The following is a 24,640-nucleotide window of genomic DNA, read 5'->3' on the forward strand; positions in this document are numbered from 1 at the left end:
CGAGAGAAGTTTTTTGATCATGCGCTGCGTTTAGTGAATGACTTTTTGACTTTGAAAAGTAGTTTTTGACTGAATGGCACATATAGATAACCGTTTTTAGCCTGTTTTTCGTCTAAATGGCCCAGTTTTTTTGCTTGTAATTTTGTTTTTTTCTTTGAATGATTTTCATTTGATGCTATATTGAAATTTAAACGTCGAAAATTGATACGACAGTGTTTTGCAGAGCCTGAAAGTGCGTTTCAAGTTCAAAATTGGCACATATTTCATGATTTTTTAGTTAATTTTTGGCTTTTTTTCTATTAATTTCTTCATTTCTGGATCTTTCAGCCGTCTTTTTGTCAAAAATCAGTTAATATGGCAACTTTCTTTTGATAAATCATAAACTCAACGCCTTTTTCTATCTCGATGTAATTTTGTCTTCTAAAATTGTACTCATGCTAATGCGATTTTGGTAGTTTTTTTCGAAGTTTTGTCAGTTTTTCCAGTTTTTTGTCTGTATTTTTGTTTGAATTACTAGAAATAGTATTTTTGTGGAACACGAGGGACTTTAATTTCGTTTCAATAAAAAAACCAATCAATTTTTAGCGTTAAATTTTTTTTCATAAATGCTGTCTTGAAAATTTTTGACCATTTTTGTGCTTCAATTTTTCATATATTTGAATTCTGCTTTTTCTTTTATGCTCTGTTCAGGAGGATGAATTGATGTCTCGGATAACTCGTTGTCTTTTCTTTGTCTCAAATGCTGAACAATGAAATGTATTCGTTTTTCTTGATTTTTTAAATTTGATTTTTAACTTTCAAAAATCAAGAATTAGTCTTTGTCACGGTGGTCCTTACATTGTGTTCATATTCTTCACATTCTAGTTTTTATCATTCTAGCTCTGTGCCCGCAACTACATTTATACTGTTTATATTTATTTTTCAGTTGTTGAAAAATTAAATGATTTCAGCTTTTTCTCAGACTTTTGTCATTTCTTTGGTTTGCAAATTATTTCATACAACATAAGGCATACTGAGAGTGTTCTAGTAAGCATTTTACTATAGTTTCCACTGATTATAATTTAGTGTTTTTTTATTCCGGCCTTGAAATTGTTTTTAAACGATTTTGCATTTGAATATTCTGTTGCTTATGTCTTTTCTATGATGAATTCAATTTTTGATTAAGTATTAAATCATGTGTGTAGCATATATATAACAAGGATGAAGTAGGTGTTGTTTTTGTCCTAATTGCAGGGGTTAGCAATTTAATTGTAGTGGTTTTCTGATTCTTAAATTTGAGCATTCTTTGTTTTTTTTTTGAAAAATTTGACTTAGTTTCTAAGATTATTAGCTGCCGTTTGCTTTCGCAATCTTTTTTGAGATTAGAATCATGAATGATTTGAGGGCGTTTGATAGACCTGTCAGCTTTTTCAGCCTATCAGAATTTCTACCATACAAATTTTTTCATACTTTACGTGAACTCTTACGTTACCAAACGTTTTCAATAAAATTTTGTTCCTCTTCAATAAAATTTTGTTCCTCTTTGTGACAGCTGATTAATTTTCACCAATTTTGAGATCATTTCTGGAGGGGTAATGAGTTAATTTTTGACGCTTCGAGTCGCTTCCGGAATCCTTCCGGCTATGTTTTTTTATTTCGTCGTCATGATTTTTGTTACGACCATATGACGTCACACCACTTTTTGTTCATTCGTTCATGCAACTTCAACTGAATTGCATGTGTGACGTCATTTTTCGCTCTTAGTGGAGCGAGTTTTTTTGTTCATGCGCGTGATTAAATTTTCGGTCACACTTGACTTACCTCACTCTCAAAAATGACTTCCTAACTTTGAAAGTGACTTTTATTTACTTTAATTCAAAGAGATAAGGTCAAATGGGTGTGTCACTCCAAATGAAGGTTATTCGAGATCAGCTAATAGAGGCAGCAATAACTTATACAGATTTTTAATCAAAATATAACAGATCAGCCTTCAATGAAAAGAACAATTTTTTGGTCTGTCTTTTTTACTGTTTTTTTTTTAGGTTGCCGATCTACGAATCTATTGCGGCTATTTTCTGGCAATCTGCCAGCTATGTTTTCTAATTAGATTTTTGAGGATTGAACTTTTTCTTTGCGCTTGTTGGCAGTTTTTTTATGGCATATTTTGTGACTGGACTATTGTCACAGTAAGATAGATTTTAGAATTGATTGTAATTGAGCTTGATTCAACTGTTTTTTTGTAGCGCTTCAGTTGCTTGTCTTCTAAAAGTGACAGTTCGCTTACCTTAGTTTTCATTAGCATCCCTCAATTTTGAGCTATTTAATTGACTGCAATATTAATTGACTGTGTGATAACTTCTGTTTGGACCCAATTAGAATTGATGTTGCGGACAGGACAGCCTTAGTTTGTTAAGCTTTGTTGTGTGTGATTGCAGTGGTTTCTATCTCTGTTTGGATTGAAAGTGAGGAGGGACAACCTGAACTCGGTATGCTCTGACATCAGATAGAAATCATAAATAGTACTTCCATTCTCATTATCACTATCAGAAATACTCCCTCATGACATCTATTATTGCTCTTGACATCTATTATTGCTCTTGCTAATAAGAGATTTGGCATTTCAAATAGCACGGAATACAGATCCTTTATTTTTCATGAAGAAATCAACTTCATCAAGAATCAACATTACCCGCGCCCACGCACGCTGACCAAGAGAAAAAACCTCAGTCTGCATTACGACCGCAATGATAGTCGTCAATTCATAGCACATAAATACTGTTACTATTATTGTACCATTTAACGTACCATTCTAGATGCATTAGTTGATACCATGTTCATCATTTGTAACAACTTTTAATTTGTTTGAAATTGTTCCGAGACGAAATGTTAGAGCTAATAGTTTGACATTCTGGTTGATGTGCCATTTGATAAGTACTCGAATAAAAAAATATTAAATGATGGGAAAAAAGCTTGTCTCTGGTCTAATGACCAATTTTATAATTGTAAAGTCAAGATAAATAGAAAAATAGCGGCCTTTTGTATAAAAGAACATCGACTTTTGTTTTGGAGCAATTTGTTTGAGGTAAATTGATCGTGTAGAAGAGTCCAGCCGATAAACTTTGCTTCTTGTCTTTTTCAGCTGAGAATTGACAATTATTTATCAAATCGAAACAACATGGGACTTATAGTGGACAGGAGGGCGTATAATAAATTGATCTCTAAAGACTGTGCTGAGATCTTCTGCATGTATGATGACTACAACTGGGACTGGTCACTCAATGCTCAGTCGATGCGATGTGAGAACATCGGGAAATCCGCCATTGCAAAGACCCAGTTCATGGTCATGGTTCCATGCGTGCCTAGAATTCTTCATACTGGAAAATGGTGCGTTGTGCTCTTCGCTTTAAATTTTGTAACCGCTGTCTCTTTTTGTTTCTTGAACTTTGTGTTCATTTAAGGCGTTTACCTGGTAAGAAATTAGTACCTGTTCTTGTTAACTTTGTATCCAAGTTACTGTTAATTCGTTCAACTGATCTCAAAAAAAGTTAATGGCATTTACTTTGTCATTTTGGTCCTTTTAGGCAATTTTTTCCCGAAAGTTTTTTTGTCTGACCGACAAATTTTGTGACGTTTTGTCTAGACAAATGGAATAACCCGGTATAGACCGAGGGCATTAGTTGCTGAGCAGTTTTGAAAGCTTTACTAGTCTATGTATGCGATTCGCGAAAACTCCTGAGGAGACGTAAATTCATGGTGCGAAAAGCAATTCTTTTGAGTTTCTTGGCCACGCGCGCCTACCGTAAAGCCCTGTCGAACTCTGATGGCCAACATTTACCAAATGAAAGTTAATTTCGTTTATGTATTTTGCCCCCGTCCCAGTTTCATGTCTCATTCAAAAAAATTGGCTCACTGATCTTAAGCTATCGAACTCTGTAAGCTTAAGCAAACACTTGTCAGTCGAGAGAAATTTGTCGGACGATAGTCAGTTAAAGTGGGATTAATTAGTTGGACATAATTTGGTTTTTTTCATCTTGTTAATAGCCGCACAGCGATAGCGGGGGGCTATTATTGGCCTTCTCTTGGTTTTTTACAATTCAAACAATTTGAATTGCATTGGGGCGCTGTCTTTTTTACGACTCGAAGAGGAGTATTGGTTTTCTCAAGGTTTTTTTTACCGGAAGTACTATTCGTTCAGACCATGTTTTGACCTAAAAGCGAAAGCGAGTAAAATTGCAGTGTGAACTAATTTCTTCTGAGCGAGAGTTTTTTGATCATGCGCTGCGTTTAGTGAATGACTTTTTGACATTGAAAAGTAGTTTTTGACTGAATGGCACATATAGATAACCGTTTTTAGCCGTTTTTTTCGTCTAAGTGACCTAGATTTTTTGCTTGTAATTTGGTTTTTTGTAGAAATAATTTTTAATCGATGCGATGTTGAAATGTAAACCCCGGAAATTGATAGCACAGTATTTTGCATAGCCTGAAATTGCGTTTCAAATGCAAAATTGGCATATATTTCTTGATTTTTTAGTTAATTTTTGGCTTTTTTTTCTATTAATTTCTTCATTTTTGGATCTTCTAGCTGTTTTTCGTCAAAAATCAGTTAATATGGCAACTTCTTTTTTATAATTCATATACTCAATGCCTCTTTCTACCTTGAGGTAATTTTGTTTCATAAAATTGTACATTTGCTAATCCGATTTTCGTAGTTTTTTGCCAATTTGTTTTTTTGTTTGTATTTTGCTTTTAATTACTAGAAATAGTATTTTGGGGAACATGAGGGACTTTAATTTCGGTGCAATAAAAATTCAATCCTTTTTTGGTTTTAATTTTTTGAAAAAACAGATCAATTTTTTTCATAAATGCAGTCTTAAATATTTTTTGACCACTTTTTTGCAAAATGTTGCATTGTTTCGCATGTCTGAATTCTGCTTTTTCTTGTTTTATCCTGTTCAGCAAGTTGGATTTTTGTCTCGAATGACCCGTTGTCTTTTCTATGTCTCGAATGCTGGCCAATGAAATGTACTCGTTTTTCTTGATTTTTTTAAGTTTGATTTTTAACTTTCGAAAATCAAGAATTGGTCTTTTTGTTACGGTGTTGCTAACATTGTGTCCATATTCTTCACATTCTCGTTTGTATCATTCTAGTTTTTTCCTGGCACCTACTTTTATATTCGTTATATTGTTTTTTTCAGTTGTTAAAAAATTGAATGAGAATTCAGCTTTTTCTTAGATCTTGGTTTCTTCGGTTTGGGAGTTAGGCAGTACAAAATAAGGCAGTACTGGGGGTTTGCTAGAAAGTCTTTTCCAACATTTCTACTTATTACTATTCACTGCAATTTTCTTCCTGGCTTGGTATTGTTTTTAGACGATTTTTTGCCTTTGAATATTATTCTGTTGCTTTTGTTTTTCTATGATTAATTTAATTTTTGAATTACTATGAAATCATGGTGTCTAGCATATATACAACAAGGAAGAATCATGCATTATTTTTGTCTTAATTGCCGTGATTAGAAATCTAATTGTAGTGGTTCTCTGATTCTTAAGTTTGAGCACTCTTTTTTGAATAATTTTGACTTTCCTGTCTGTTTTGAAAAGTTTTTATCTTTCATTTGCTTTCGCGATCTTTTTGAGATTAGAATCAATAATTATCTGAGGGCAATTGATGGCCCTGTCAGCTTTCTCCTGCTCTCAGTTTCTTGACCATCCTAAAAATTTCAGACTTTTTTAACGGTACCAAAGGTTTTCAATAATAAAATTTTGCTGCATTTTCTTTCTCTTGGTGACAGTGGTTTAAATTTCATCGATTTTTAGATCAGACCCGGGGAGGTAATGAGTTAATGGTTTAATACAAAAGGCAATGGCTTCAGTTTTTTGTGAGGTTGTGGTGCTTCGAGTCGCTTCCGGAATTCTTCCGGCTATGTTTTTAGATTGTTCACACATTTTCATGATTTTTGAAGTCAAATTGGAGTAGTGATTTTGGTCACGCCGAAACACGAAATCGAGCGAAAAAGCGAGTGGTTTTGCGGCATTTGTTTACTCTAATTTTTAGGCAGAGTGAAAAAGAGATGTTTGAACAAAAATTCGCTTTATCTCTAGTGGTTTTTTTCACATGCGGCCATTTTACATTGATCTTCATTGTTTTTTTATTTTTTTGGATCGGCTTTTTTTCTAAATGGTTTTCCCAATTCATTCATAATTCATTCTAGGCCTGGTTTTTTGTTAGAATCAATTTACATTTCTCGCTAGTGGTTTTCTTCTCGCTAATGGCAATTTGATGTTGATTTCCAGTTTTTTTTGTTTTCTGATTTTTTAGAAATGATTTTCCCAATTCACTCATAGTCCGTTGTAGGTCTAGTGACGTTGATTTTCTGTTTTGTTTTTTGTTTTTTTTTTAAATCTGATTGTTCTTTAAAAATGGTTTCCCCAAATAACTCATAGTCCGTTCGAGGTCTAGTATTTTTGTTTAGTCAATGAAAATTCTTTAAATTGTACGTCAGGACTTGTCCTGCTATGTTTTTTACTTCGTCGAATAAAAATTTTTCGCTTTACATTATTTTACCGCCTTTTCGACATTTTGCGTGAAATTTTTCGACATTTTGCGTGACTTCTCTGGGCTAGTTTCACTCTTCTCTCATTCTGCTAAAAGTTTTTTAGACAGCAGCTGCTCAGCAAAACAATTCAAAAAGAACAGAATCAGTATCAAAAATCGAAATCAGAAATCGAAACGTGATAAACCCATAAAGCGCAATTTTAGATGCCCGTTACTCAAACTTTGCTCTTAGTTACCATATATAATGCCCCTGTGTTGTCTCACTACGAAAGAGTAGCATCTTCAGCTCCAAAATGACATCAAAATAGTTCGAAGTTTTAAATTGTTTGTACAAAAATCCTTTTTCACTTTTTTTCTCTTCTTTCAATCCGAATCTTGGTTATTGGAATCAACGGCGGCTATTTTCCGGCAATCAGCCGGGTATGATCTTAATAATAGCCGCGAAGCGATAGTGGCTATTATTGGGGACATTGTGTTTTTTTTAATTCGCCTTGTCCATCGATGATTCTTACGACCTAACTTCTTGGAATTGACTTTTTCAATGACTTCAGTAATTTTTTCTGCTTTGCACTTAAAATTTGTGTACGTGATGTCATTTTTGTTTTTAGGTCAATTGCGTGACTTACCTCACTCAAAAAAATCACTTTGGGACTTACCTCACTTCTGAACTTATGGAACTTTACTAGAATTTTATGAACATTTACTAGTTAATAGTGTGCATCTAATTAGTGCCAAACTTATATGCCCTCATTCTTGATTATTAGTCTTGAGTTTTTGATTTTGAATATCAATTTTGAAAACGAATTTTTTGGGCTTTTTCCTTATAGACCGTATGTGTCATAAAATTGACAGTCCGATTGTAACCCAAAAAGTCTAGTGGTCTTATAAGGGACTGGTGTTCGATCTGTCAACCTTATTCCTTTAGCTGCTTAATTTCAGGGAAGGCCACAAGAGTCTATCGCGGCTATTTTCCGACAATCTGCCGGCTACGTTTTAATGTTTAGAAGTAGTACAAACCACTGTACAATATGAGTGAGGGCGATCTATATCGCCCTCATTCATATTGAAGAGTGGTTCGCACTACTACTGCTACTGCTAAACATCAAATAAAACATCCCCGAATATAGACTTGCTCAAACTAGTATGGCTGCGAAGCGGTAAGTTGAGCCTAGCTATTTTGTGTTTTACTTTTTAATAGCCGCCCTCATCTTCTCAGCCGGCTATTATTGCGGACGTATTTTTTTTACTTCGTCAAACTTTTTTTCGCTTTACCATTTTGCCGCTTTTTCGACATTTTGCGTGAAATCTTTTTGACTTCTCTAGGCTAGTTTCTCTCTTCTCTCATTCTGCTAAAAGTGAATTTGAACATCAGTTGCTAAGCAAAGCAATTCAAAATGAACAGAGTCGGTATAAAAAATTGAAGTCAGAAATAGAAACGGGATAAACCCATAAAGCCCAATTTTAGATGCCCGCTATTTGAACGTCGTTCCTATAAGTCTTAGTTACCACCTCTAATGCTTATTGGTGTTGATAGTAGCCCCTCTAGCCTCTCTCTAAGAAACAGAAGTATGTTCAACTACGAAATGCCATCAAAATAAATCGGACTTAAAAAATTTTTGTACAAAAATCTTTTTTTTATTATATTCTATTCGTTCAATCCCAATCATGCTTATTGGAATCAACGGCGGCTATTTTCCGGCAATCTGCCGGGTATGTTTTCAAAGTAATTGGAGTATATTGGTGTACTGTCTCTTTTAACATTGTTAAAAAAATTTTCTGCTTTTTCACGTCAATGAGAAGTCAAAGTAGAGTTCCGATTTTAGTCACGCTGAAGTAGTAAAGTGAGTGAGAAATCGAGTAGGTCTGAGTTGCAATTTGTTCAAACCACCTTTAAAGTGGGTGAGCAAATGGTGTGTGAACCAATTTTCAGTTTTCAGGAAAATAGTTCACGTGCCAAAGTTTGACTTCTTTTTTTTGGGGTTTCTTATCTTTAGTGCTTTTAAAATGATACAGTTGCCCTTTCTTTGCGCATATTTGCAATTGCTTGAGTTCATCAATGGGCAGCTATAGCTTTCTATGACTTCCACATTACTTCATTACTTCACATTAGTGAATATTTCAATTTTGCCTCCTTTTTACTCATGTCCTCTATCACTTAGTATTATTTATGGTACGTCTTGTCGGCTGCTAATCAGACATAAATGAACCTATTTTTAGGCGTGAGTCTAAAGCTATTTGTTGATTTTCGCACTATTTGTTGTCTTTATCAATAAATCGCATTATGGACAGTTCATAGGTTCCTAATAGACTGTTGAATTTTTGAATTTTGCGATTTTTGGTTGTCACTTTGATGTGTTCTCTTAGTTTCATTAATGAAATGTCTCGACAGTTGCTAGGATTGTTTAAATTAATCGAATTGATCGAGTTAAAAGTCGTTGCTATTGCTTTGTTTTTTTTTACGGTGTTGTTTGAAAATTATTAATGAGGTTTTGAGTTTTGCATGTATGGGCAGTACTTATTGATGTCTTAAGACTTATCCTCATTTATGACAGGTTTTTTCGGTTGCTAATGAAGACCTTTTTAATTGAAAAAAAATTTTCAGTGCGTAGTTAATGCTTTTGGTGATTGCTAAAATGGTTAAATTTTTATTGTATTATTTTGTCGCATTTATGACTTTTTTCATTGCTTGCTAATCTCCTCTCCCTTTCTCTCTCAAAATACAGTTCTCTTTTTTCCAAATATTGCGGCTTGTTTTTGCTCAATGTATATCTTTGTTTTTTTAGCTAATTTTTTCGTTAAGTGAGATACACTTTGTTTTTAAGTGAATTGGTGGGTTGCCTCATTTTTTATTTTGTCTTTTTTTCCACCATTAAAACTACTAAAGATTATTCTATGATTTCTATTGTTTTATGGTTGGCTGTGGATAAGGGTTCTGAAATGAATTTGTTTTTGTTTTACCTCAATTCCACGGATTTTCAAAACTTTCCTGATTAACTTCAAATTTTCTTACTTTTAGCCTCTATTGCTTTGTCTACTATCTAGTTTTCCACTAGAATGTTGTTTTGTGTGCGTATTCTAAGGTTGCGTAGGGTCAATGTTGTCATAAAGTTATGAAATTCTTGTTGTTTCTCAGAAACACTAGAACTTGGAAATATTTCTTATTTTCTAATTGATTCTAGATTTTTTATTTTTGCTTTTTAGGTCATCGGTTTTTGCGTGTTTTAGCTTGATAGTGCTGTCAAGATAGATGTTAATTGTGAATTCATTGTTTAGCTCATTTCATTGGATTATATTTCAGGACATATCATTTTATGTTTTCTATTTTTTCGTCAGACGCTCTTTTTTTCATTTTACATTTGTTCACACAGCTAAGCTGAAGTCAACATTTCTGCATTATTGCATTCTCTCCTTAACTGCGTTTGCGAGCTGGACGTCATTTCTCTCTCTCACTCTCTCTATAGCAAGTTTTTAGGTAATTTGCGTGATTAGATTTTGAGCATAGTGACTTGCCTCACTCAATAAATTGACTTTTGCGTTTTAAATTTGAAGTTTAGTTTGATTTAATTTTAAGATCAAAGAAACCCATGTGCAAAATTGGTCTCCAATAAAAAGGCGTCTATGGAGTGATTTTTATCAGGCTTTATTAGTTTATCGCTGAATGTCTTTTACATAGCTTCATGAGAGCTGCCTATATTTTTTCTACTTAAATCTGTATCTTTTTCTCTGTATTATACGGCAAGCAAGTCTGTTTCGCTGCCATTCCTGTAGTATGCCGGCTATGTTTTCACTAAAAGAGTGTTTGGTAAAGGTTTCATGTTGAGCATAAGTTAGATTTATGTAATCACTTCAATTAAGAGGAAAACAGCCCTAAAATACATATCGCACCACAGTTTGAAATTTGGAGGAAATTTTGATAACCTTCTGAGTTCTTCAAGTGTTATAAAGTGGTTTGATAACCAATAACACTGCAGTCTTGATCTGTGTACTTCTCTTTTCCTATTCTGGATCGCATTTTTGAGGCGACTTGCTTAGAACAATTTCTAACACTGACAGCGGATCTATTCTGTTTCGGCCCCCCAGTGTTTTTTACGCCCCCAATTACAAATTATACGTTGTAATATAGCACGTTACTGTGTAAAAAATAGCTCGTGCACCTGGGGGCGTAAAAATATAATCCCACTAAGCTGGGGGGGGCAAAACAATAGATCCTGGAAGCAATTCAATGCAGTGCTGCTAATTTAGGACAAAAAAATTAGCAGTCCAGTCAGAAAAATTAGTAGATTTTATACAGCACGTGCTGCCTAATGCGCTTTTTAACAAATAACTCAACATTAAGTAAAATTAGTTTGTTTATTGTGCTGGCTTCAGATTTTAGTGCCAGAATATTTCTTAACCGGGGCTCTCTAATGACATCGAGTTTTCCTCCCTTTTGCATTTCTATGCCTTAATTGCAAAATAATTGACGGAATTGATCTACCTCGCAGATTTAGGTCTATTGTCACTCTCGATTTCGTATACTTTTTTCTGAAATTGGTTTTGTTTGGAAGCCCCTTCCGCTGCGAAATGTTTAAAAAGTTAAGTTTTAACGTCTGTCACGTGAGTAGATTGATCATAGGTGACTTAACTCTGTCAACGAAATAGAATCAAAATTTTGCGACTTGCAAGTCTATTTCGCTACATTTGGTTGTCTTTTGGTTACTTTTTTTAATTGCAAACGAAGTTTGTAGCAATTATATTAGTCCTGTTAGCCTTTTTATGCTGTTTTTTGCTTGACCGATTTTGCTTCTGACCCTTTGACTTTTCGTCCTCAAAAACGGGGGTAAACGGGTAGTGCCCAGCGGGCTTTAACTTCGGCTCACTAATCTTCAAGTATGTGATTCTCAGAAAATGTTTTGGAGACATACTTACGGTGTGAAGGGCGGTTCTTTGAGATTGAACCCCATCAGCCCCCCCCCCCCGGTGCACCCCCCTCTGTGCTGACCTCACGCACTCTCAATTAAACTAAAGCTAGCTTCAATAAACCGTAGCTGGCTACCGACAAAGCCAACTGCTCGCCGGTTGTTTGAGAGCAATTCGACAGACGGTAGTCAGTTTTGTTTAATTGCTCTCAAACGACGTTTAAAGCAATTATATTAGTCAAGTTCGTCTTTTTATGCGATTTTTCGCTTTACCGATTTTTCGTCTACACAATTTGACCTTTCGTCCTCATAGACGAGATAAACAGGTAGCGCACAGTGGACATTAAGTTGTCTGAGGGCCTTTCATCTCCAAGTATGCGATTCACAGAAACTGTTTTGGAGACTGATACTTATGATGTGGAGGGCGGTTTTTTGAATTCTTTGAGTTTACCCCCCTCCCACAGCCGCTCTCTCATCCCCCGGCCAATCCCCACCCCTGCACTTCGTTCATGTCGTAAGGGCCCCGTGCAGTCAAAGAACCAACCGCTCACCACTTGCTCCCCATCCCCCGTGCCACACCCCTCACCCCGCTGCGCTCACCACACTCGCCTTCAATTAAGCTAAAGCTAACCTCACTAAACCGTGACTAGCTACTGACGAAGCCATCCGCTCGCTTGTTGTTTGAGAGCAGTTCGCCAGACGTTAGTCGGTTATGTTTAATTGCTCTCAAACGAAGTTTATAGCAATCATATTTGTCCTGTTGGTCTTTTTAACGCGATTCTTTGATTGGCCGATTTTTCGTCTGACCCATTTGACTTGTCCTCAGAAACGGGATAAACAGGTAGCGGCCAGCGGGCATTAAGTTGTGTCAGAGCCTTTCAGCTCACTAGTCTTTATTTATGCGATTCACAGAAACCGTTTATTAGACTTTTGCGTATGGTGTGAAGGGCGGTTCTTTGAGGTTGACCCCCCACCCTCACTTCACTCCGCCCCAATCCCTACCTCTGCACATTGTTCAGGTCGTAAGGGCCCCGTGCAGCCAAAGACCCCCCCACTGATCCCCCATCAGCCCGCTCCCCGCTGTGCACCTCACTCCCATTCAATTAAGCTAATTCTAGCCTCTCTGAACCGTGGCTAGCTACTGACGAGGCCAACTGCTCGCCGATCGTTAGAGGGCATTTCGCCCGACGTTAGTTGGTTATATTTTAAATATTCAAAGTTCTATTCCTTCTTAGAAAATGTAGAACCGTTTAGTTTAATCCAAAGGTGCTTCAATTAATCCAGCGGTCAATGATGTTACTTTTCTTTGTCGAGATGGTTTTCCTTTTACTCCACTGTTTGATCTAAATAGAGTCGTAGATCAGTCGCTCAATAATTCAAAATATTTTGTTGCAGCAAAGTCCATGGTAAGTGGAAATAGGGGATTAAACTGATAAAACGTTGTATTAAAAGCTGTTGAATTTGGTTGTTGGTGATGATTTATTGGAGCATATGTACATTATATGAACCTTCAGGTTAGAAGCTTCCAGTTTATAATATAACAGCAAATCTCCCTTTTTCTGTTCCCATTTCACCCCAACGGGTCAAAGCATTATAGTTTGGCAATTTTCGGGTGACCTGCATGCTACAACGAAAAGGTCTGCAACAATTAGGCTACTATTTGTTGGTTCCGACTTCGGAATCTAATTTTTGAAAGCTTTAAAACAATGACACAGTCATAGACTGTTTCTGTTGACAGGATGCTCAAAAGGACGATTAACGTCTGTCGAATCGTTTTCGATGCAAGTTTAGCTCTTGAACGACATAGTTCAGCTGCTATTGTAAGATTACAATTGTATCAAAATTCATTTCAAGATACCAAGAATGATATGATGGTTTCAGTGGTGTTCACAAGAACAAAAACAGCAAAATCAAACTGAACTTGAAGTCACTCCAATGCAGTCCTGAGATACTGATCAAGGAGTACTTGACAAAGTACGAAAAAGCGACTTCCACTGCTACTCAGACTAAAGACGGTCATAGAAATTCCGACCCCAACTCTCCATATTCAACCAATGTGCAGTACACTCTAACTAACAGTCCTAGTCGACCCCTTAAGACTTCAAAAAAGATCAAACCAAACGGAGGCTGGGCCGACCCTCGCGATCAACAATTCTGTTTAAAGATTGCAACAGACCAAGTCTGATATGCAAATACTTTTTAGTAGTCACTTTTTACTTGCACCAGTTTGATTTCAAACTTTTCAGTGTGAGCTAATGCAATAGAAATCAGTTACATTTAGCTGCGTTTACTTGCTTGGTAACATAGTCCTAATTTAAAATTTTGCAAATAAAATTCTGTTTACTGGGTTCTCGAAAGAAATTAGTGATATAATGTCAGCTGAATTGCAACTTTGTTTTTTAAGGATGCTGAATATAAGCGAAGTATTTATTTGAATTATTTCAAGAATTAGGCTAACTGTGACAAAAAAATAGCAGCTGGAAATCTGCTAGAATGTTAGTATTGGTTCAGCTAAGTGTATCTGATCTATAACTAAGTAGTATGAATGCCATAGGTGCTGCTATATTTATTTTACTTCTAAATTATCCTATTTAAAAATTAGATTAAATGTTTAGCAATTTGTTATTTGAAAATTGGATTCTCTGAGTTTTAGTATTACAAATTTTGGATTGTTTTGTCACTTTATTGTTCTATGGCAGTGTTCCAATTTAAACTACAAAGAAAATATATTGATTTGAATGTCTTATCTTTTTGACGTACCTCAGCGAGCTATTGTTTCAACCTTGTGTCGTTTGTTTTACTTTCCAGACAGACGCCACCCCTCTGTGAGACATGGGGGTTTGTTAATTGCTCTCCAACGAAGTTTGTAGCAATTATATTAGTCCTGTCGGTCTTTTTTTTAATGCGATTTTTCGCTTGACCGAATTTTCGTCTGACGCTTTTGACTTTTCGTCCTCAAAAACGGGATAAACAGGTAGCGCGCAGCGGGCATTAAGTGCTCTTAGAGCCTTTCAGCTCTGTTTTTGCTCGAACTGTTTTGGAGACTTATACTTATGGTGTGAAGGGCGGAAGAGAGGTTGAAGACACCCCCACTGTTGACCCCCCCGCAATTTTATACTAATTTTAACTATTTTTTTCAAGCTTTTTGATTTTTTTTTTCATTTTTTGAGTTTTTTCAGCCCTTTGTGTCAAAAAACCTCCTCTAGGATTTTATAATAGATTACTGCATAGTTTCTAGTGGTAGTGGAGTGGTTTCAACATTTTAACATCACGAATTTTAGCAGTTTTTTGACCAAAAGTGCAATTTTTTCAATTTTTTTGACATTTAGTTTTCATTATTCAAGTTTTTACAGACCCAGGGGCCAGAAAACATTCTTAATGTTTTAATAAGAAATCACTGCAAAATTTGTATTGGCCATGGAATAGTTTTAAGTTTTTATTGTCACAAATTGTACCAATTTTTCGATAAAATTTTCAATTTTCAAGTTTTTTGAAATTTTTGGTCATTTTTTAGGTTTCTTCCGTCTCAAGAGCCACTTAACGTCCTCTAGGGTTTGAATATAGGTTACTACATAGCTTCTATATATAATGGAATATTTTTCAAGATTTAAATATCGACAATTTTAAAAAATATATATTTGCAATTTTTTCAAGTGTTTGAATCTTTTGAATTTTTTAAATCACCTTTTCCAGCACCAGGGTCCTAGGGACCTCCTCCAAGGTCTGATGATAAGCTGTCGCGTAGTTTTTAGAGTTAGTGGAATGGTTATCAGTATTTTAATGGCTGCAGCTTTAGCAAATTTTTGGTAAAAAATTAATTTTTTTTTTAAATTTTCGGAAAATTATTTTCATGTTCCAAGTTTTTGGATCTTTGAGTCAGTGAAACTATTTAAAGCTTGAAAAAGGGATACTGGATAGTCTCTTGGGACGATAAAATTGTTATGAAGGTTTTAATATCTCGAAATTTAGCAAGATTTTGTTAAAATTTGCGATTGTTTTCAAAATTATTGATTATTTTTGTCCTTTTCTGAGTTTAACGATCATTAATGGCCTACGATGCCTTTGAAGTGTTGCAGATGGGTTATTTGACATAACTGCGGAGACAAAAAGTAGTTATTAACTTTTTCACTGCAAAATCTGGAAGCTTTTCTTTTAAATTTTGCAATTTGCAAATTTTTATAATATTAGTTTTTATTTGATTTATTTAATAACAAGGATAGAATTTAATAACAAGGATAGAAAACTAAAAGTTGAAGAGTCAGATCAAGCTAAAGATAGCCTCACTAAAACGTGGCTAGCTACTGACGAAGCCAACCGCTCGCCGGTCGTTTGAGAGCAATTCGCCCGACGTTAGTCGGTTATGTTTGTAATGTTTGTCATTGTAATACGTTATCGTTCTCTGGGAGATGGGATATTAGGCGAAAGCTCGATTATCTTAAGCCACTCTTCATATCCATTAAAGAAAAATTTTCAACTAACATTTTGGTGGAAATTGAGCGAAAACCAATTAAAACACTTAAAGCTGTACTTCAAACTCCACTTGACGCCATAAATTACTCAATTGTCCCTAAGATTTATCTTACTTGATATAGCGTTGTACGCAAATCAAATATAGCGTTGTACGCAAAAACACAGTCGAAGGTTTTTAAAATGCTGAGCATTTTGTTTATGTCCATCTGTCATTTATGCCAACTTTTTTCTCGAACTTTTCCACCCCCCCCCCCAGCTCAAATTCTATCCCAGCTCAACTACTTGAATAAAGCCACTTCCCCTGTAAATTTTGGCAAAACCATTCTCTCTGATATTTCCACGAGTTGTAGAAATAGTGTAATATTTCGAAAAAATAGTGTCTTTACAAGCACTTTATTAACTCATTTTTATGTAAAGACAGTTGTTAGGGATACTTGAGTAAGTTATAGCGTCGAGTGGATATTGGTTTTCGACTAATTTCCAAAGTCTGTTCGTTCAAAATTTTGCCTAATAGCTAGAAAAATTAAATAGTTTTTAAGAAGCAATTTTACTATGATGCGCTTCCGGTTTGCCAAAATTTTGGTGATCATATTTGTGTAGAAAAACTAATGAAATAAACCGCACTGTAACTGCGAGGGCAGGTTATTGAAGCTAAAGCAGTTCCCCCAATAAATTAATTTTCGTCATAGAATTTAATCAAAAAGCGAAAATAATAGAGGATAATGTGTCAACATCGCCAATTTTGTTTTTTACCGAATTCAATTTTTAATTGCTCTGGTACGAAGTTCATAGCAATTATTGTAAACGTGTGTGTCTTTTTTTATGCAAAATTTAATACTGGTATATGTTAACCTCTAATGTGGTTATTTGAAGCACACTATTGAACTTCTTAGTCCCATTTAAGCTCCCCCTCCCGAGTGGAGCTGGTTGCAATTGATTAGAGCTCCCACTAGTCGTTCGAGAGCAATTCTTCAGACGTTTAGTCGGTTATGTTTTAAAACTTGAACGATCCAAAATTGCCTCTACATTCAACGTTTTTGGCAATGGTATATTTTAAATCTTACAATTAAGTAGGCTAATAGCCTGAGGAAAATTGTGGATCGCTGTTCATGGTAATGCATCTAATTCTCCGGCCCGTTGTCGCGTTAAGTGGGGTAGTTTTGAAGACAAGACTTTGATGAAATTTTGGTCTTCTCGAAACATGGCCAGTTAAGACTGAGAATAATGTTGAAATGGAATGAAGTGGATTATATAGTTTTTAAAAGTCAAGCCTTTCGCAATTCTTCAAAATTATGGCGGTGCTAATTATATAAATATTGATATCTTTTACGTCCCCGCCCCTTGGTACAGAGCACGTGTCAAATATGAAAATAAGAAATATGACGGCCGTGAGCTTTTGTGATACTGTTAGTACTCCATTCAGATTGGGGGGGGGGCAATTATGAAGAAAATCCAATTCTGACACGCAAGCTCTTCTTTGTAATTTCGGATTTCAGATATGTAGCATACATAATTTTGAATGCACGGCTTGTAAAGCCAAACTCATCAAAGGAATACGTGCCAGCATACGTGAATGATTTAGTGGACAGATATGGCAGTACCCAAGGATTCCTACTTGCTATTGACTATAATCTCAGTAGGCGTGACATTCTACTACCTGTGTTCTCGCTCCTTGCCAAACCCTCCGATGGGCATGGAAATGGTTGACATGCACCAGCATAGGTACTTCAAAAAACTGTCAAGAGAAGCTGAGGGCGGTTGTATTCGCTTGCTCTCTTCGATATTTCACTGAAGTCTTTCATGTCGCTTTTTATGTGCATTAAGTGCTTTGTTGAACTCCTTGACTCCTTCGGTAAAATGCGTGATTCTTTGCTCTAACTATGCAGCAGTTATTCGTCCTTATTGCGCTCGGATGAAATTTGGAAAAAATTTTGTAGTACGGCGTCTTGCCATTTTTTGCCTCGTTTAATCCTTTTTAATTGCTCTCAAACGAAGTTTGCAGCAATTATATAAGTCGTGTTGTCTTTTTTTTCTGATTTTTCGCTTGACTGATTTTTCGTCTGACCCATTTGACTTTTCGTCCTCAAAAACAGTATAAACAGGTAACAATCTGAGGGTATAAAGATTCACCAAAACTGTTTTGAGGAGACGATATGAGGGGCGGTTCTTAATCTTCCTAATCTTGAAAGTTTGACCCCCCCCCCCGCATTTACCCCAACCCCCTTAATGCTAGCATCTCTGAGCCCCAGATGAGTGCTGCCGAAGCAAACCGCTCGCCTGTCGTTTGAGAGCAGTTTGTTCGACGATAGTCGGTTATGTGAGAAAATTTTCTCTAGTCATTTTGAGTATAGAGTTGACTTTATCAAACGATCTTGTGGACAATTTCAATTAATTATATCTACTACGAAAAATTATGTACTTCTGAGTTAAAATTTAGCAGCAACTGCTACCTAAAATTTGAAAGGCTAGAATATGGATATCTCTATTCGCTTGAAACGAAATAAATGAACGAACATCTGTATATTTTCGTTTTGGGAGAGAAATTAATATTTTTTCTTCAAAAAGTTCAACCTCGTGTCTAACCATAATAAATTTCTAGCTATCGATCGATCAGGCTAATTTTGCCCAATTCCTTCTGAATATTAGGAGTAGAGCAACTTTGACCTCGAACAATTTCGAAGCCTTTGCTTTGGTTAGAAGTGAAACTAACTTTTCATTGTCGGACATAGAGCTTCAGAAAATAGTTAACCATTTCAAAAATTGAAAGACTTTGATGTTCCGACACCGCTCATCTACAATATCTCAATTGTGTACCTTTGATAGGTTGTTTGATAGGTTTTTTAAAAAGGGCGGACGTCTAAACAAAAAATATCTCATATCAATAAGATCATTTTTTTATTCCAGTAGAATGGACCATCGAAAAAGGCAAACGACAAACTTGAAATGAACACTAATGCAACACTTGAGCAGAAATTATGCAAGTCGAAAAAAAAACAGTTTTATCAAGTTAACATCTAATTTTACCTATAAAAAACAAAAAATGAGCCCAAAAGTAAAAAAAAAATGACATTTGCTTTCACTTAGAAATCTAAGTTGAGAATGCAAAATCAGATTAAATTCAAATAGAGGCTACTCAAGCTTTATAATCACGATGTAGGGCACAATTGATTAATTCTTGTTTGCCCTTGGAACTTATCAAAATGTTACTTAAGCAAATTGTTTATCAATTCATATAAATAAACATGCGGAAATAAAAAACAGAAAAGCTGAACAAAACTGAATTTTGCCTGTGGTCCTACTTGCTCGTTGTAAATCTTCAGCAATTAATGGGTTCACGCTGGTTTCTGTGTCGTCAAAATTTCCGTCTTTTTTCAAAAACAAACCAAAAAGCATTTTTTCGAAAATAGTTTTTTGAATATGAAACTCACCGACCGCACAAAAAGCATTCATCCACAAGAAACCTTACCGTATGGACAATTTGGGTCTAGGTGGCATTTAAGCACATTTTTAGTGATTCCCTCTGGATGTACCTAATACCACATATTTAGTCTAATTCACTTAAAAATAACTTTGCACGAACTAGTATTTTAGGTGTGAACAGTTTTCAGAAATTTGTCGTCTAATTTAGAGACATGGGTGCTCCCCCTCCGATGGATGGAATGGAAATGTTGAGGAACCCAAAGAGTGGACCCATAATTGACCATAACATCAAAGGACCCATATACAACTTTGACGTACCCGGACTCACTGAGGGATGGATCACTCTCTCGGACAAGAGGCGCATCTACAAGATATCAGTCAATCCTCTTAGTTAGCACCTTGACACAATTTTGGAAAACGTTCTTTTGGTTTGCAGCCTTAAAGCACGACTATTCACACTGTTTCTGCGGATTTCTCGTGAGTTTCATGGCCTGAAATGCACGCAAAAAGTGGGAATAGTTGTGCTAGAGTGCATAATGTTTGAAAAGGCATTTTATTTTATAACCTCCTAGTGATATGTAATTTTGTGATAAACAATCCTTAAAAATTTCTACTAATGATTAATTGATCTTTTAAATATTTCAGAGGAATTCAAAGGCACTAGGCCCCCTGTTCTGCTCCTCCATGCCTCACAGTACAACCCTTATGCGTGGGTTGAAACTGGACTTCTGTTCAAACTGAGAGATAATGGCTTCCATGCAGTAGCAGTTGACATTCCAGGATATCACATTGCCAAAAATCTGCCCAAGTTGGCGTCCGAACCAGAATTCTTGTCTTACCTTGTTGACATAATTGAATGGGAACAGATCGCACCTTGTGTAATTATTGCACCTGAAATGAGCACAGATTACGTGGTACCGTTGATACAAAGTCGTCCCGAAATGGTGAAGTCGGCAGTTTTGGTTTCTCCGCCTTTCGAGTTCAACTTATCGGCCATCTTGAAAAGTGAGGTGAAAATGTTGCTGATGACTGGAGAATTTGAACATTTTGAAATGAAGCGGTACACTAGTCCTAATTTGGAACATTTGGTGATCCCTTTAAGTGCCAACTTTTATTTTGTAGAAAACAGTGTTCAATTTAATAAGCTAATCCTGGACTACTTAAGTAAAATGATATCTGGTACAGAAGACTTGGCAGGCGACGAGAAAGACAAACCTAATGACTTGTGATTGTAGTTTAGATTTTTAGTGCAATGTTTTTTCATCAAATGTTCAAAGAATCAACTTTCTTAATTTTTATATTGTAGATAGTGTATTTGTATCTGTTAGATTAGTTTCTGCACAAAAATTTAATTAAATGTTCTCTATCAAAAAGTGAATTATGTAAATTTAGTTTATCGAAATCAAGTTTACATAAAATACAAGCCTTTGTAATCTGAAAACTCAGCTGAAGATTGGAAAGCAGTTTAAGCGAATCTCGTTTCTCAACTCTTCATTTTTTAGCTCGCTGTCGTGATCATACTTAATCTGATAATTTAATTGTTTTAACAGACGAGAACTGCATTTTCGAAACCTTTCTCGTTGATTGTGGAAATTTTTCATTATGCAGGAAGAATACCAAAAATGACAGATCAAATTTAATTTCACAAGGCAACAAACTGAGCTGAACCCCCATGTTTACCACCAGGTAGTTTGTGCACGCTCAATTTGAAAACATTAGAAGTCGGACGAAAAAGATTTCCGCATTAATGAAACATTAGTTGTTGAAATAGACTTAATTTTTGACTTAATATTTAATATTATGAATTTTTAAAATGGTTTTTGGTAGCAAATATTGCCATCAACCATGTGATAACTAAATAGCTGTCAAAATAGCAAACAGATAAATGAAGCGAATATCAAAAAAGAATTACACTTGATATGATTCAGCATTGCTCCATTCAATTACCCTAGGTTTCAGCGGGAACCTTGGGTAATTGAATGGAGCAATGCGGAATGAAATTAGCCGCGGGGAGCTGAATGCCAATTTTAACCATCACTAATTAAATTTTCAAATGCTAACTGTTTATGACTTAGAGTCTGTTTAATTGCTCTTGAACGTAGTTCATAGCAATTATTGTAAACGTGTGTATCTTTTTTTAAGCAAAATTTTCGCTTGACAATTTTGACTTCTCGAGTGACTTTTACGCCCTTGACTTTTGCATTTCGCGCGATCTAAAATTCTCTCTCAATCACAATTTCAAGCAGCTGAACTCAATTGGCGGCAATTTAATACTAAAAGTCAAATGAAAAGTGCGCCGAAACTGGTGTCATTTTTTGCTTTAAATCGTAATAGTTGTATATGTTAACCTCTAATGTGGTCATTTGAAGCCCACTATAGAACTTTTTAGTCCCATTTAGGCTCCCCCTCCCCCCCCCCCCGACTGAAGCAGGCTGCAATTGATTAGAGCTCCCACTAGTCGTTCAAGAGCAATTCTTCCGACGTTTGGTCGGTTATGTTTTAAATGATGTGCAACATATATTAAATTACTAACTAAAGTGAAAATAACGGCATGTGTAAAAATACTGAGATATCCACCCAAACATTTTATAGAGAACAGATTTATAAAATCGGTAAGTATAAATTAAAACAAGGAGGCTTGCTAATGTGCGTTAGCACATCATGTTCCGACCCGCGCTCATCTACATTTTTGACTTAACTGTCTTTTGACTTACATTTTTGACAGAGATAATCAAAAATAGATGTTAGAGTTTTAAAAAAAGTGTTACACAACCAAACTAATAATTGAATTAAATAATGCCATGCCTCATTACAACGAGATCTGCCATTAAAAAGACTACGAAAAAAAGCAAAAACAAAAATTTCACTGTAAAAACTAAATATCTTAATTTAGAAGCACCTACTAACAACGTCAAATTACAGTCAGACAAAACCCAAACTACTCAAATTTACCTCTTCCTCACTACACATCAGATGGAATTTTTCCATAATGAGACTAGGTAACAAGTTGACAAAAAGAAATAATGAGGCAAAATTCAAAAATCAACATTTTTTTAACCAAAAAATTTTAAGTCTTAAAAATAATTAGCTTTTAACAAAATAAGTCTTGGTGAATTTACTAAAAAGTAACAATGAAGCCAATAGGAGCTGTCTCTGGTTAGACTAAGCCATAAAAATGGTCTAAAGATGCAGAAAAACTCAAAAACTAACGAACAACAAGTTACAGACATTATGGATTTTTTCCATAATGAGACTAGGTAACAAGTTGACAAAAAGAAATAATGAGGCAAAATTCAAAAATCAACATTTTGTTAACCAAATAATTTTAAGTCTTAAAAATAATTAGCTTTTAACAAAATAAGTCTTGGTGAATTTACTAAAAAGTAACAATGAAGCCAATAGGAGCTGTCTCTGGTTAGACTAAGCCATAAAAATGGTCTAAAGATGCAGAAAAACTCAAAAACTAACGAACAACAAGTTACAGACATTGCGAAAACACAAATTAGTGAAGGCATTAAAATCATTAGCTTTTATATGAATTTTATGTATTTTTTCAATTTTTTATCTATACTAATTCAGCTCGAATTATACTGAACAAATAAATAATATCAAGTGAGCCACATTTGTAAATCATTGGGATCTGTTATTACGCGATTGCTGTAAAGGACGAGAAAAAAAAACAAAAATACACCACTCACATAACTTTTTTTTTGTAAAAACGCATTTTATACAACACACAAAACATCAGTTACGTCATAATATCAGTTAGCATATTAATTTTTGAAATACAAGGAGTTAAAAATCTTAAAAGCGTATAATATCATTCTTTAAGACGACTCGCAATAAACTGACTGCTTCGGATAACACCATTCATTCAATCCTCACTTACAAGCTTACAGGACCATTCAGCATTTTACGGCTACCTAAAGAATAAAAAATTCAAAAGTAGCAAAATAAAAGAGAAATCGAGCGAGAAAAATGTCGAAGCCTTTAAAAAAATGAACTGTTCAAAAACTTTTTTTCTTTCAATTGATTTTTAACAGCAATTTGATTTTTTTAAACAGTTAGACTCCAATAAATCAACAAAAATGAACAAATGTATTAAGAACACGAAATTTTTGAGGAAACCCTTAGTATCAACGCAATTAATTTCAACAGCTTTCAATTGAAGCTGGTAAATACGCTACGTTATGCCCTGATGAGACAAAAAAGATGTTTGTCAATCATAAGTTATCAATAAGGCATTACATTAAGTCACTGACTATAGAAACAACAACAACAAATACAGGCAAAATTCAAAAATTAAGTGCGAGAAGAAAGTGTCAAGCCATTTAAATCATGACTGGATCCCCCTCCTTTTTACTTCAACCAAAATTAATCTAGTTAGAGGTTTGATCTTCTAACTATTGGTGCTATGACTTCGATGCACGTCTTTTCATATTTCTTTTAAAAAAATTGGATGTTTTTTGTTTTTTTTTGGTTCCTTTTGGAATCTTAACAAATTATCCTAATATTGATAGTTGCATTGGCTCAGAGATGACGTTCGATGGATCATACATAAAGTTTTTAGAGGAAAACTTGTTGTGTTCCATTAAACGTCATCTCTGAGCCAATGCAACTATCATTATTAGGATAATTTGTTAGGATTCCAAAAGGAACCAAAAGTACGAAAAAAATATCCAAATAAAAAAATTGAAAACTCCTGCATCGAAGTCATAACACCAATAGTTAGAAAATAAAACCTCTATTTAGATTACTTTCGGTTGAAGTAGAAAATAAGGGGTCCAGTTATTGCTGAGACTGACTTACAGTTCATGAAAAACGAAAATAAGTTTAGACCGGTTAATTTTCAAAAAAATTACGAAAAATTATTTACATTAAATTAGTTTTAACAGCCATTAAATTCAACGGAAGTCAATAAATACGCTCAAATGGAGCGTATGCCTCAATTGAAGGACAAGGATATATGTGATAAATAGGTAGTCAATGAGACATCACAATAAGTCTTATGACTATGGAAACGACAAATTCAGAAACCAAAAATTCAGTAGAAAAGCGCGAGAAGAAAGTGTCGAAGCCATTTAAACCATAAGTTTTTCTCTGAAAATTTTATCAAGGATGTACTGAACGTCTTCTCTAAGCCAATGGGAATTTTCAATCCCAGGAGAATGTGATAGGTTTTCAGAGAAACCAATAATAAGAATATATCATGTTTAGAAATCTGCGGTATTGAAGTCATAACAAATAGTTAGAAAATAAAACCGCCAAGTGTAATTTAGAATTAATTTCTTAATAAAAAAGACCTTAATTTAATGAAAAA

General features: G+C 35.0%; 2 protein-coding genes across 4 annotated transcripts in view; both read left to right on the plus strand.

Annotated features, from left to right (window-relative positions):
* Positions 1–13,735, plus strand: part of LOC142335255 (alpha-1,6-mannosyl-glycoprotein 2-beta-N-acetylglucosaminyltransferase-like) — a 28,646-nt gene extending 14,911 nt beyond the window's left edge. Inside the window, exons 6-8 of one of the 2 annotated variants that reach the window (XM_075383679.1) lie at positions 2,415–2,465; positions 3,119–3,363; positions 13,312–13,735. In XM_075383679.1, coding sequence (XP_075239794.1) covers positions 2,415–2,465; positions 3,119–3,363; positions 13,312–13,615 — 600 coding nt within the window. In that variant the 3' untranslated portion in view covers positions 13,616–13,735. The remainder of the gene's footprint in view (positions 1–2,414; positions 2,466–3,118; positions 3,364–13,311) is intronic. The other variant, XM_075383687.1, reaches the window with a different exon arrangement.
* LOC142335302 (putative protein-lysine deacylase ABHD14B) overlaps positions 1–24,640 on the plus strand; it is a 568,842-nt gene that overhangs the window by 311,592 nt on the left and 232,610 nt on the right. Inside the window, exons 2-4 of one of the 2 annotated variants that reach the window (XM_075383755.1) lie at positions 17,395–17,622; positions 19,529–19,710; positions 19,966–20,693. The exons of the other annotated variant lie outside the window; for it this stretch is intronic. Of the exons in view, the coding sequence (XP_075239870.1) occupies positions 17,492–17,622; positions 19,529–19,710; positions 19,966–20,549 (897 nt within the window). The 5' untranslated portion in view covers positions 17,395–17,491 and the 3' untranslated portion in view covers positions 20,550–20,693. Of the gene's footprint in view, positions 1–17,394; positions 17,623–19,528; positions 19,711–19,965; positions 20,694–24,640 lie in introns of those variants that run through there. 2 annotated transcript variants of the gene reach the window in all.

The sequence above is a fragment of the Convolutriloba macropyga genome, chromosome 1 (genome assembly GCF_964194025.1).
Source record: "Convolutriloba macropyga chromosome 1, txConMacr16.3, whole genome shotgun sequence".
Classification (NCBI taxonomy): Eukaryota; Metazoa; Xenacoelomorpha; order Acoela; family Convolutidae; genus Convolutriloba; species Convolutriloba macropyga.